Source organism: Camelus dromedarius, chromosome 15 (genome assembly GCF_036321535.1).
Source record: "Camelus dromedarius isolate mCamDro1 chromosome 15, mCamDro1.pat, whole genome shotgun sequence".
Lineage (NCBI taxonomy): Eukaryota > Metazoa > Chordata > Mammalia > Artiodactyla > Camelidae > Camelus > Camelus dromedarius.
Genome location: NC_087450.1, coordinates 1,756,943 through 1,772,019, shown reverse-complemented (window position 1 = coordinate 1,772,019; position 15,077 = coordinate 1,756,943). Strand labels below are relative to the sequence as shown.

Below are 15,077 nucleotides of genomic sequence, written 5' to 3'. Positions count from 1 at the left end.
CTGATGACACAATCCTCCTTCACTTCACCCAAACTGAGCTTTATTTTTCCACAGCAATAAACACATCACTGACTATCTCTCTGCTATTGTTTCATTCATTGTTTTACAAGTATGATTATTCAAGTTATTTCCCATACCTGGGTATGTGTTTACAGTTGTGGGGGGTGTGTGTGCAGCACAAACATATTATGTCAAGGACTATGCATCGTTAGTGCTTTAAAGAGTAATCTCTGATGTTGGAGCACTCACAGAATAAAAGGTAAGAAAGATCAAAAGGCAGCAAGACATCTGGACTAGAAGATATAGTTAAGAAACCCTTGCCCCAGACCACAGGGATCCGTGTGTATTATCCCCAACTTGGACATATACTCACTGGATCTCTATGAACTTCTCTTTGCTCAACTTAAAGAGGTGATTAGGTTCTCAAATTTATCTGATCATTGAAATCATCATGAGAGGTTTTTGAACCAATAACGGCATCTTTTCAAAGAGTTTCTGATTCAGTCGGCCAGTGTTAAAGGGTATAAAAAAATCAGTATCTTTAACAATCTCCTCTGGAAATTTTTAAACAGGCAGTGGTGCATCTAAGATCTTAGATTTGGAAACACTGGGACTAGGTGATACTGGATGTTCTTTGAGCACAAGGGGTTTATGAACAATGAAACCCAAAGAGCCCTAACTTCAGATGTATATTCCCATCCGTTCTCCTATAACTTGAACTGATCTTAAGAAACTGTGGAATAAATTAATGTTATCTATTTGATAAGTTTTGTCCAAGATACTCTTTCCTTTGTGTCTCTCCACTAAAGCCTTAACTATTAAGGAATAGTAGTAATATTGATGGTCTCACATCCCTAGGAAGGTAAAAGGTGACAGATTCAATACTCTCAAAGACCAAGAAACAGAACATATAAAATAGTATTCAAGTTTCTACCAGTGACTTTATAAACTTACTCCTGTTCAGAAAACTTCCTCAGAGTCAATTCTAATCAGAAGAGCTCAGAGAGTCTGCTCTTCGTTCCTTGGAAAGAGGTGGCCAAGAATCACGGCAACTCAGACTCTCCCCAGTTTCACTAGGGGTGACTCTTGTCAAGGAGAAGATCACCGAGATTTGATCCGTGGATAGCACGATCAAGCTGTAGACATGGGGTCCTGAGGCACCTTCTTGATACTTTGGTGACTCCAGCCTCCAGGTCTCAGGTGATCCTAGATGACATCAGAAGTCTCTTCCAATCCATAAGGCTTGAGGATTCTTGTATAAATTAAAGAAACACCTCAATGTACCAAAAGTGATTTTAGCTTATGCTTTCCAGTTGGTTATACCTGTGTCTTAGTCTAATCTCCCTTATTTTTCCCTAATATGAGGTCCTGCCTGAGTGGAAATGAGACAGATTTGCATAGTATGCATGATGGAAGAAAACATCAAAATATACTATCAGCATGAGGAACAGTGAGGACTGACAAAAGGCATCCCAAAACACCCATCTCTTTAGCTATGTGCCTTCTCAAATTCATGGCCTTTCACAGACTGGGAGATTTTCCAAATTGCACATTTACAAAGACTGTCAGTTTGCTTACTCATGAAGACTTTTAAAAAGAGATGATAATTATAATCATAGAATTGCATTTATGGGATTGAACAAATGTTCATTATCCATTTTGAAACTTCTAATTACCACCAGTAAAGTACTGAGTATTAATTAGAACAACTTCTGGAAGTATAGTGTGAGTATTATTTGTTGGGAGATAGTTGGTGGGGCCAGTGATGTGAGTTGGTAAGAAGAATTTATCAGAAAGGGAGATGTTTAAGAGCAAGGAAAAGGTTTAATTGTTATGTTCCTATAGGCAGCAGTGGGTCACACAGGCAAGAGGTGCCTGCGTGTCCTCCAGGAGGAATGTGCAGATTCTTTTATTGGGGAAGGGGTTGTGAACACAAAGAAGTAGGGGAACAGCCTTCTGATTGGCTGTAATTGAGGTGAAGGACTGTGTTACACAGGAGGATAGTAGATTTACAACTCCAGTAAAATGGAGACATGGGCTGACAAATGAAGGTAGTGGAATTTATGATTCTGATAAGGGGGAGACATGAACTGTGACAGGTCAGCCTGAGCTACGGTGAGGCTAGTCATTTCCCATTTCCCAGCTGTTAACTGTGCTAAACAGCAGTCAGAAGTTTACCTCCCAAAGAGGAGCAAGACGATGCCTAAGGGCCGGAAGCTGGTGGGGGTGGGGGGAGTCGAAGGGCCTCAGCAGGCATCAGTTGGCACCTCAGTCTTATTACATTCTATTGCATTATTTTAGAAGAGTGATTTGTTAATGTAAAAAAAATTAAAGTATAAAACACTTGTAAAATTTTTGGCATTTTTAAAAATTATTGAGTGGAAACCTCAAAACTAGGGAAGTTTTTAGGGCCACTCTGTGAGAGATGTTGCAGTCAGGATATCTGTTTCCTAAATGAGGTCACAACTGCCAGACCATGCTGCCTTTACAATTTGCCCTGACAAGACTGCTCTGATGCCCATCTGTCAGGGTTATGAAGGGCAGAACATTCCAGAATGTCAGTCACAAGTTCCAGAGTGTCAGAGCTGGAAGGGATCTGGAGATCATCAGATCCACTCCCCTTGTACACAGTCTCAGAAAATTAAAGTGTCAGAAACTGGTAACCAAGCAGGATCTTGTGGGGCCTTCCCAGGACAGGGCCCTCCCCCATATCCTCTGCTGTAGCTCAGCTCTGAAGAACCCAGGTAATAGTATCTCCTATAGATTTCCTGAGTTTTTCAGGTGCTAAAAACCACCACCAAAGGGAAGAAGTTAACTACCTGATGATCATGAGCATGCAGCCCCAGACCTTCTGGCACCTAGGGGTTGATAGTGTTGACAGCCCTGTTACTTCAACATCAACCAATCAGAGAACTATGCATGAGCCAATCATATACCCTGCACCCCTCCTCCCTTACCTGGCCTTTAATATGCTTTATTGAAACCTTTGGGGAGTTCAAAGTTTTCTTGGGCATAAGCCACTTCATTCTCCTTGCTTGGCCCTGCAATAAACCTTTCTCTGCTCCAAACTCCAGTGTTTCAGTTTCTTTAGTCTCATGGTGCATCAGGCACTTGAACTTGCCTGAGGGGTCATCTGTCTTCACGGCTTGCAGCTTTTGATGACATCACACCACCTATCTGCACCTAAAAGATTTGTCAACATTACAGATTCTGTGATTAGAGCCCAGTCCAGCAAAGGGTGCAAACACCAGAGGCTTCATCTCCCTCGAGAGAGTTTATCCCATCACCACACTTTCCTCATGGCGTTCCTCATGTCTGTGTTTCTCAGGGTGTAGATAAGAGGGTTGAACATGGGGGCAGTCATAGTGTAAAACAAGGCAAAAATCTTGTCATTACTGACAGAAGCAGCCATGGGGACATAGGTGAAGATGAGGGGCAAGAATAAAGTGAACACGACAGTGATATGTGAGCCATAGGTGGAGAGGGATTTGCGGAAGCCCTCAGAGGAGCAGGTCCACAGGATGATGATGTAAGAGATTACCAAGGCAACAAAGGTTAAAATGGACAGCACCCCTGTGGTGGTGATGATTGCAATTACCAACAGACTAATGTCGGTACAGGCCAGCTTCAGCAAGGGGAATATGCCACAAAAATAGTGGTCTATCTGACTGGGGCCACAGAACGGAAGCTGGATAATAATCAATACTTGCATGATGGAATGGACAAAGGTGCCGACAGCAGATGCCATTATGAGGCCATAGCACACCTGTCTGTTCATGATGACCATGTACTGAAGTGGTCTGCAGATGGCTGTGTAGTGTTCATAGGTCATGGCCACCAAGATGAAGATCTCAGTGGCACCAAAGAAGTGAGCATAAAACATCTGGGCCATGCAGCTGTTGTAGGAGATGGTCTTCTGCTGGGCCAGTAAGTCAGTGATCAGTTTGGGGGCCATGGTGGAGATAAAGCAGACATCCGTGAAGGACAAGTAGCTGAGGAAAAAGTACATGGGCTGCTCTCTGAGGCGGCTTCCCCTGATGGTGAGAAGAATGAGCAGATTTCCAGAGAACATCACAATATAGCAAAGTGACGACAACACACAGCAGGTGACCTTCACATTGTCATCACTGAAAAGCCCCCAGGAGGATGAATTTTGTGATGTTTTTATGTCCCATTGCTTCTGTGGGTGTAAGCATTTAGAGGGGGATGTTAGTATATCTGAAACATGCAACTTTTTGAAATGATTTATTTTAAAAGTCATTCATTTTTTCAGTAAATACATATTGATTGTTTCATATGAAACAATCACTATAATCAGCACTGAGGGTACAACAGTGTACAAAATACACACAAACTCTACCCATAAATAAAGTTCATTAGAGCAGACACGCAGAGACACCAACAGCACAAATAATTAACTCACTGTAATTACGATAAATTCCAAAGTCTCGCACTTACCAAGATCAGCAGGATGAGTATTTAAAAGATGAAACACTCAAAGTTTTGGGAGTCAATTTGGGGATGCAATTTCAGTATTGTCCCTTAAGGGTGATGTTTGAATCTCTGGTATATATGAAACAGCACTGACGTGATCGGTTCTTCAAGGGCAAGAAGGACCCTATAAGTCTTAGCCCTTCCCAGTCACTAAATCTGTGCTAAATCCTGAAAGCTCAGTCATGTCATTAGACTTCGTGATGTCATAATTTTAAATATTGATCCTCTGGATGATAATTTCAGATAATGCATTAAGAGACTTTTCCCTGAACATTTAAAAATCAAGGAAGAGATAAAGCAAGAATCAGAATTTTGGGGAAAAGGTAGCCCCATTGTATGGTCTTCTGGCATATTTATGGCTTCCTGAAATCAACCTTATTCCCCAGGTCATTTTCCAGTCTAACCCAGGAGATCTCATCATTCTTGCCCTTCAGTCACACTTTCTGACACATCCTTTTATGACGTCACCCTTGGAGGGGCAGATTGCATATGAAGATTCTTTTTCACTCAATCTCTTTCCATCACCTTGTATCTCTTTGAATTGAATCACTTTTCTTCCCAGTCTCATTATACTTCATGGGAACAAATCCTTGAATATTTTAGTTAAAAAGGAAATATTTCTTTGGTGCAAAATATAACACAAATCCCTTACTTCCTTTCTGCAACCTGATCTAAAATGTATCAAAAAACTACTAAATTCAGTTTTATATAAAAGATAAAACCTACACATTGAGAGCATTTGTCAGTCTGTTTATGAGCAGTTATAATAGTAATTGAACACTGAACTTTACTCCAACTGACTTTTTAAAAAGTCAATTTTTCCTAAATTAATCAATGTACTCAATAATTAAAACAAAAGTTCTAACAAAGTTTTTCATGAAATTTGATAATCTGATTCCAAAATTCAGAAAGAGTTAATATTCAAAGTAGTTAACCTAACTTATTAAAAGAAAGAACAAAAGGTACCTCCAAATCCCAAATTTCCAATTTACCCATCACCATTCACTGTTTCCTCCCTGGCAAATATGAGTCTGTTTCTATTTTTAAATAAGTTAATTTGTGTCATTGTTTTTTTTTAGATTCCACATAAAAGTGATATCATATTGTACTTTTCTTTCTCTTTTTGGCTTACTTTGCTTAGGAGAAAATTGAGAGTTCATGATTGGCAGATACTAACTACCATATATAAAATAGATAAGCAACAAGATCCTACTGTACAGTGCAGGGAATTATATTCAATATCTTCTAATAGCCTATAATGAAAATAATATGAAAAAGTATATATATATATATGTATAACTGAATCACTATGCTGTACACCAGAAATTAACACATTATAAATCAACTATATTTCAGTTAAAAAAAAGATACAGAAAATAATATATATTTTTAAAAAAGCACAAAAAGAATACACCTACCTTTCAAGGCTTAAGTACATTATATAACAATGGCAATTAAGCTGTTGGGAAAGACAGATCACTAGACTTGAACACAGTCAATATATAAACATATTTTATATATGTTTTTTCATATATATATGAATTTATTCTAAGTTTAATTTGAACTTTTAAATTGATGTGAAATAATAGACTTTTCAGTAACTAGTGTTAGGACTTTGAATTTCCCTCTATAGGAAAAAAATATCTCACAAGGCTCAAAAAGTTGTATTCCAGATGGTTGGAAGATACAAATGTATCAAACAAAACTAGAAAAAATATTTGAGAATTAATCAGAAATGATTTTTACTTTAGGATAGGGACTTTTTTTTTAAGCAAAGCACTAAATCAAATTCATGAAGAAAAATATAATACATTTACCTTTTCTGTATGACAATATCCCATATGGACAAAGTATTTCAAAAAGTAACAAAATGAGAGCAAATATAAATCCTACAAATCAAAAACATAAAGATGAGTAACTCAATTTCTAAAAGAACATAACCTTTTTTTCTAGGCAACATATGGAGAGGAAGTTACCATTAGCCAATAGGATATAGATAAAAATAGTCAATCTCATAAAAATCAGAGAAATTCAGATTAAACAATGAGATACTATCCTCACTCATCAATTTTGTAAAAATAAAATTAAAAAACCTCTCCATATAACATTTTGATAAGTGACCCAGTGGAATCTTCCCACAGAGCATGCAGAAGGTTATTTATTGCAGAATTGTTCCAATTTAGAAAATGGAAATAATCTAACTACCTCCAAATACAATGAAAATAAGGTGTGGTATGTTCTTATAATGAAAAACTAGGCAGAAATTTTAATGTTTGATCCATGTGGCACATCTACTATGATATGAATCACTAAGATATTTTTTAAATGGAAAATATAATAAAATGCACAGTATGAGGATTTGTATGTTAAAAAAAAAAATCACACCCACTGAATACCATGTAGTTTCTATGAGACCCTCTGTGTTTGTAAAGTAATAGGAAAACATGTGGAAGGAAAGAGTCACTTCTCAGAAATAAAGTGATGATCAAAGGGGATATAGTGGTGTACAGTATCTTGATTTCTTTACTAAAGACAGTGTATATCAGTTATTACTTGCATACTTAAAGTTAATTTCCCCCTGCAGGAAACTATATTTAATACATTGTAAAATCCTATAGTGAAAAAGACTATGAATAGGAATATGTTTATATGTATGTACAACTGAATCACTATGATATGCAGCAGAATTTAACACGACATTGTGAATTGACTATACTTCAGTAAAAGTTCATTTTAAAGCTCATTGTTTGGTAACATGGTTTAAGAATACAATACATAATAAATGAAATTAAAATAATATATAAACCACAATTCTTTACTGGAATTCAGGAAACACATATAACTTGTTTCTCATTAGGTTCATCATTTCCTCAATTACTTTAGTAAATATAGACATGGATGTTATTCTGCAATCATTATATGCCATCAATTGTCATTAAAAAAATGTAAACAGACTAATGCATTTCTATCACCCTCACTCTGCTCCACAAGGAGATAGTCGGTATAAAGAAGCAGGAAACACATTTGTATATGGATCTATATTTATACTAATATCTGTATCTCTTCTTACACATATCTGGATTTGGTTTTCATATCAGCATTAAAAAGTCTAGTTATACTTTGGTAATTCTAATAGGATTTAAATAATTTCCAAGATCATTTGTTAAACCTAATAGCTATTATTATTGAAGACTCTGATTTCTCATGGCTCCTTGTTTTGCTGAACTAACACTGATTCTTATTACAAGTTGTAATGGAAGGAAACAATGCATTTGTAAGAGAAGAATTAGGGTGTGCTACATGAAAGATATCTGATATGTGATGGGCTCAACTGAAAAGACATCATAGTTAAAGCTGCTAATTAACTGAAAACATCAGCTCTACTACAAGTTCATTTGAAAAATCTAGGCTGGAGAGCATCCTAAAAGAGACAGTTAAGAGACTAATGTCCATCCTGCCTTACCATAATCTCTAAAAAGGAATTTTTAAAAAATGAAAAAAATAAAATAAAACCCAAACTAAACTCTGATTTTCAGGGTCTTCTTGGTTTCCTTAATCACACAGAAATGTTTCTTAGAAAACAAGACTAACTAATCTTTAACTCCTAAAATAAATTAGCAATTGTCTCCACTAGGGAGGCAAGTTATTATGTTAAGTGAGGGTACTTGAGTTAGACTAAATGAATTCTAATGTGTGGCCCACTTCTTAACAGTTGAATAATATTAGACAAATTGCATATTCTCTGAGCCTTGTTTTTTTTTTATGAAAATAGTAATAATACTAGCACCTACCACATGGGATTCTTGTGGGAAACCAATTAAAATATCCATATAAAATATTTCAGTATTGATATGTACATCTAATACTTTGCAAGAATTAACTGAATACTGACTCATTATCATAAAAGGACTAATACTCTATAAGTGTTTCACCATTTATAAGACAAGGGGAGCTCAGGGAATAAATTTTCTTCAATGAGTTTAACATGCCATTGAATATAGATTTCTAATGAAGTTACAAAATATTTTGACCACTGGCCACTACTGAAAGTCCCAACTACCAGGACAAGGGTTAGGTAACAGGATTTCTCACTTCACGGATGGAAGAACTAAAATCAAGGTAAATTTTTCTTCATGAAGACCACCAGAATCCTACAAAAGATAATCTGTCTTGTACAATTAGGAAAAATTGAATCAAACACTTCAAGAAGTTAATAATTTTATCCATATGTTTCACGTAGGTCATTTTATAGTTTTCTTAATTTCTTTCAATTTTAATAATATATGCATGATGTACCTTTGTTAAAGAAATAGTCATTAATTATATAATTTGCACTTCTCCAGCTGTAGCCTCATAAATTTCCCTCTGAACTACCTCTATTCATTTCAAATATCAGGGATTATTGCAAAATATTACAGAGCTGTGACAGAGGAAGCCAGGGAATAGAGTTTCAAGTCCTGATCTGAAACTCCCTGATTGTGTGATTTAGGAAAATGTCCCTCACATTTGATGAGTATCTATTTCCTGTTAAGAAAATGAGGAATCATAATTTTCATGCATTATTTTTCAGCTGCAAGGAGCTATTTTTTTAAATCAAGTGATTTACTAAATCATTTATCAATTCATTTTCATCAGCTTTATCATCTTTACTTATTTCTTATCTTATTTAATTGTTTAATAGTTTTCAAATGTATATGGTTTTTTCTCATTGATTTTTCAATCCAAAATAGACTGCAGCACATTTCAAAATCCTCTAAACCTCCTGTCCTAGTGTCTAACAGTCCTAAGTTTGATACCACAATTTCAGGGTAGCATTCTTGCCATCTATCTGCTGTTACAGCAAACTTTAAGTTGTTTTGTGAACTAATGTCAAATTGTGACATGACACAATTTATATGCTTAGAAGCCTTTAAGGGTTGTAAAAGAAATAGTTATCAAGCAGATATATATTTTTAGAAATACATTTTTATGGAAAATTAATTTCCTAGGAAAAAAAGCAGGTAAGGATAGGTTATTCTACAGCTAGTCAAAGAGATGACTCTCTGCAGATGTACACCTGCAAAAGTAAAAATGGAAGAAAGAAAGAAAAGATGGAAAAAGGAAAAGAAAAAATGAAAACTCACATATATAGTATCAGCCAATTCCAATCAATATTTGAAGGGAGATCCTTGTCTTCTTGAACTCATGACAACATGTTAAAAAAAAGTATATATATATATATATTTGATTTAGAATATATATATATTCTAAATCAAAATAACAGATGCATCTCTTAGGGGAAAAAAATCAATGGAAGAGTATCATGCTTTGTATCTAGCTTTCAAATTATATTTAAAATAATAATATTTTAAAAACCACTTTCATGAATATTCAGAATAGGAATGAGGCTTACATCACAAAACTGCAGGGAAAATGTCAAATGCATATGGGCCTTTCTCTCTTCTTTTTTCCCTTCAGTACAATAATGTGCAGCAAGGTCGGCTCCCTAAATGCATAGGGTCTGGTGGCTCCTGGAGAATCTGCACTGAAAGAGGCAGGAAGCGTATTTAAAGGCACTGGAGGAACCTGTGAGCAACCTCAATGGCAAGCCTTATGATAATTCTTGGATACTGAAAATAAAAATTAACCCTGGTGATTTTAATTTGCTACTGCTTTGGCTTTTCAAGTGTGCTTTTAAGAATATATTATGTTAGATTGCTTCAAATGTATACTGTTAAATAACAATTATGGGTTTTTATACTCAGTAACCAAAAAGTTTTAAATTTAGTCTTATTACTTTCTACACAGGGAATAAACCCTAAAACATTCATTATATTTATTAAGAGTCTTCCTCTGTGTCCATTACCAAAGGCTAATTATTTATTAATGTTGAAGTTATTGAGATTTTTTCATAACAATTACTGGAATAAAGTAGAAACAGTAGAATTAATAGCTTTATTTTAACAATGGGCCTGGAGCTCTGAGTAACAACCAGTCAGTTGGGTTAGTTGACCTTTTCAAGGGCAAGCATAAGAATAAGCAATCTGTTAGCCTAAGTGCAGCCATTTATCAATTCTCCTTCACTTACACCACAAGACCCTCTCTCTAAATAAGGTCACATTCTGAGGTACTACGGATTAGGACTACAGTACATTATTTTCTTGGGGGAAACAATTCAGCTCATAATGACATCCAACTTCAAGTCAAGGGTGAGTGCTTTGTGTCAAAAACTCTTCACTCACCAGACAACATTTTAAGTGTAAAGGTTTCTTTTAAAAAAATATGTGTAATATTAGACAACATTATTTAAAGTTAATTAATTTTTATTTAAGGAATTTCATGTGTTGTGATTTTTTTCTCCAGTGCCCATCAAGTTCCTCCAAAGTCTGAGTCAAAATTTATCTTCAAGATAACACTTTTGAAAAGAACCTATACTTTTCTTTTATTTGAATATATCAGACATATAACATTGTGCAAATTTAAGATGTACAACATCTTGATTTGATCCAGTTAAATATTGTAATATGATTGCTATTTGAAAAAAATAAGAACTTACAAGCTGTATTGAGAACAATTTATATCAGTGAATGGAAGTTATATTTATTCTGCAATGCACGTGGAGAAGGGTTTTAAAAACACCTGTAATAAAGAGGTTTCTGACAATGTTAAAGTAAATAAATAAATAATTAGTTGTCATATCAGTCAGCCCACAGTTCTTTTAGTTGGGCTTCTTTTATTTCCCTGAATATAGATATACTGATGACATACTTCAAAAGTTTCCCCCGCCCTAAAAACATTGAGATCTAATTTCTTCAAACAATTTACTTTAGGGACCTCTAACTATGAATTAAGTTCATATCATATTCACTCCTAAGCTATCATACCTAAGAGTAGTACAGATTTTTAAGATATTGTCAACTCCTAAGATCAAAATAATAAATCATAATTTAGCACCTCTGTCTTGTAGGTCTTTTTGCTTTCTTTCCCCAGAGATCTAGTGCTTAGTTTTGTGAGTGAAGCTAACCACATCCTTACTCTATGAGGCATTCCCCATGGTGTGAGTCTACAGAAAACAGTACTTTCTTTTTTGGAGCTTCCTCCCACTTACCCCTGGTTAGCTGTTTGGAAGCAATATAGAATGATGGAGGAAGTTTATGCACAGAATAAATAGCATTGCATGACAATTCTTTTAAATGAGGTGATAACATGGTATCTAGGCTAAGGGAGACTGTTCTTTCCTGTCTTTCAAGGAAGAGGAAGCGACTTATGACAACCAAGACAATGCAAGATAATTTTTGAGTTTGTGATTCTTATTCTTCTTCACACAAACGTGTATTTTAAACCTCAGAGTTCCACTCTTTCTCTATCAGAACACTGACTTAAACAAAAACATCATGGTGAGGTTGTACACTCCGTCATCTTTCAGCTTCTATAATCTTTATTATATAATCCTGGATAGAAATTTCATCATAATCTCTGTCTACAAGAGATATGGTGACAGTGACCATGGGAGCTCTATATTCAAAGCATGTCCAGAAGGTGTATTAAATAGAGTGTGTCTGGGGAGGTACCTAAGTTGTATCCAGTATACACCATTTTCATATTTTCCTTGTCTTTTCAAGAATTATTTATTTGGTGGGAGAGGCAATTAGGTTATGTATGTACATATGTATATATGTATTAATGTAGGTACTGAGGATTGAACCCAGGACCTTGTGCATGCCAGGTACACACTATACTACTGAGCTATCCTCTCCCTACTTCCTTGTCTTGATAGAAGACTTCAACTAAAACTCCACCAATGGGAATCTACTGCTATGTAAGCCTTGCAAGGGCAGAATCAAACTGTAGAATCTGTGATCAGTGATAAATTGTTTGAGATGGATTAGCCTTGAAATTTACAGAATCTGAAAAAAACAGATGATGCACATGTGTCCCTAGAGTTCATTCCCTTCCCACATGAAGAAATAGATAACCTTTTTCTCAAGCTAAAATTTTCTAAAGTTCTTGGTACAATAAAATTAATACAAATTTAGTCATCTTAATAAAATTTAATTATTTATAAATAGAAATAGAAGTTACAAATAAACAAAAATATTCATATTGAATTTTCTAACTGGATAAAAATACAATTAAGAAAATAAACTGAAGTGAGAAAGATTCTTAGGGATCATATAATTAGAGATTTCAGTGTTGATGGATGGTGACAAAAAGCGATATCCGTTCCCTTGCATAAATTTTCATCCCAATATCTGTCTTTCTTGACTTATTCTTTTTTTCTGGACTGTATTAAAAGACAATAATTTATGTCTGTGATGTAACTATCTTCCAAAGTCTAAAAACCCTCTTCTGAGTTATAACACTCTCTTTAATTTATGTTCAAATACCTAACCATCAGCTACATATACTCCTTACTTCTAGCTCACATAAATATACCTACCTTAGTCCAGAACATCTATGCTACAATCATAATAACCTAATACTATAAAAAAAATTATAATGGTGTAATTCAAGAGAAAATTTAATATTTCCTACAAATCTGAAGGGATTATTTTAAGAGCAAAATCTAGTTTTTAGAAAAATAAAATTAATATGAAGTCTACCTCAACTGTCAGAAACTTCCTAAGGAAAAAAGACTCCTACAAAGTGGTGAAATTTTTCATCATATCCTATAACTGTTCTAGAAGAATCTAGGTAAACAAGATAAGAATTTGAAGTATAACCCCCCCCAAAGAATGGGTATTACCAAGATTATACATATCGTCCCTTAAAACATGAAGATTTTACAATTATTTGAACCTAGTGCTGCCTGCTGAGTTAAGAAAGACAACTAAGTTGAAGGCCCATGATCAGGCATGAGACCACAGGTTCCAGTAAATAAGCTGTTAGGGAGGAAAACCTGTCAGGCTGTGGCTATGAGCTTATAGAAGTGTAACTCTAAACAGAGAACACTGGAAGTCAATACAAAGAAGCACATGGAAAATTGATCAAAACCACCGTGCTATCAGTCAGGATAGAGAGGCAGAGAATATAGAAGAGAACATCAAAGGCAGTGTGTCTTACAGGACTGTTTCTTCCTAGTGCTGTGTCTTCTTCTACATAAAACTGACCCAACACTAACCAGCATATGAGTTTACATTGCCTTTTTCCTAAAGAAACTAATTCTCATGCCTCTAGTTAGGGTTATAGTAACTCTACAATAAGAAGATATTCTCTAAGGCTTTCTTTTAGAACAATCAAAACTATGGAAGAAAAGTTTGAAACTTCTATTCATCTTTTGTCATCTGAGATCACCTTTTTGCTCCACAATTTCCTCATGGCATTTTTCACTTCTGCATTTCTCAGAGTATATATCAGAGGGTTGATCAAAGGTGTTCCAAGTGTATAAAACACAGCTCTCATCTTATCCACGGAGAAGGTGGTTGCAGGGCGTGTGTATATAAACATACAAGGACCAGAGAACAGGATGACCATGATGATGTGGGAGATGCAGGTGGAGAGGGCTTTTCTCCTCCCGTCAGCACTGTGGCTTCTCAGAGAATGCAGGATAACAACATAGGAGGCCATCAGCACAACAAAGCTCCCTTGGCATATGGCCCACTGTTGGACACCAGGAGTAGGTTGGTCACATAGGTGTCTGTACAGGCAAACTTTAACAAAGGCTGCAGGTCACAAAAATAATGATCAATCACATTGGGACCACAGAAAGGCAAACTCAAGGACAGAAAATCTGAGCTGAAGAATGAACACAGGCCCCCACCCAGGCCAGGGCCATCAGCCCACCACAGACTCAATGGCTCATGTTGGTCATGTAGTGAAGGGGCTTACAGACAGCCACATAGCAGTCAACGGCCATGAGGATAAGGATGAAGATCTCCAGGCAGCCAAAGAAATGGGATGAAAAGACTTGGACTATATACATTCATTGAAAGAGATAGTGGCCTTCTTCAAAAGGGCATCCACATTCACTCTAGGGGCTGTTGAAGTAGAAAGGCATCAGATAAGGATAAGTGGAAAAGGAAGAGGTACACTGGACTCCCAAGTGCCTGGCTGGTCTTGATAGTAGTAATAATCAGAAAGTTACCCAACAGTGTCCCCAGACATAAAAGCAAGAAAGTGACAAATACGATTTTCTTTCTAACGGGATCCTGGGTCAACCCAAGCAGAATGAACTCAGTCACATTATTATTCAGCTGCATGATTTCATGAGTGAGGAGATGGGATGACTGTGAAATGGATTATCTGCAAAATAATAATAATTAATAATAATAATAATAATAATAATAATAATAAAAAATAATTCATGATGTGATAATGATTTTACAGAATATTTTAAGCAAAATAAGTATTCCTCATCATGGACAATTTAATTGTAGTTTCTTAATAAGTCACTTCAATCCCTTGCTCCTTAATTTGTAATGACCACATCATAGGGGCTTTATGAGTCTCAAATGAGCTTGTGAGTGTTGCATTTCCTACAGCACTTTTCAAATACAACTCTTTGTGGCTTTTACATGATTCTGGTTAATTTTGCTAATTCAATGAATGTAAAATTAATTTGGCTCAATTTTTTTAACTTTATTACTTTTCCACATTCAATATTC

At 35.5% G+C, this 15,077-nt stretch overlaps 1 protein-coding gene and 1 pseudogene across 1 annotated transcript; both read right to left on the bottom strand.

Moving 5' to 3' along the window:
* Positions 1–3,283: 3,283 nt before the first annotated feature.
* LOC116151367 (olfactory receptor 4P4-like) lies at positions 3,284–4,175 on the bottom strand (annotated as a pseudogene).
* Positions 4,176–13,743: 9,568 nt separating this feature from the next.
* LOC105094797 (olfactory receptor 4C16) lies at positions 13,744–14,702 on the bottom strand. The gene is given in 5 exon segments (XM_010986893.3): positions 13,744–14,069; positions 14,072–14,203; positions 14,206–14,389; positions 14,392–14,471; positions 14,474–14,702. Coding segments are annotated over 5 exon segments (921 nt in total). The 5' UTR covers positions 14,673–14,702.
* Positions 14,703–15,077: the final 375 nt, after the last annotated feature.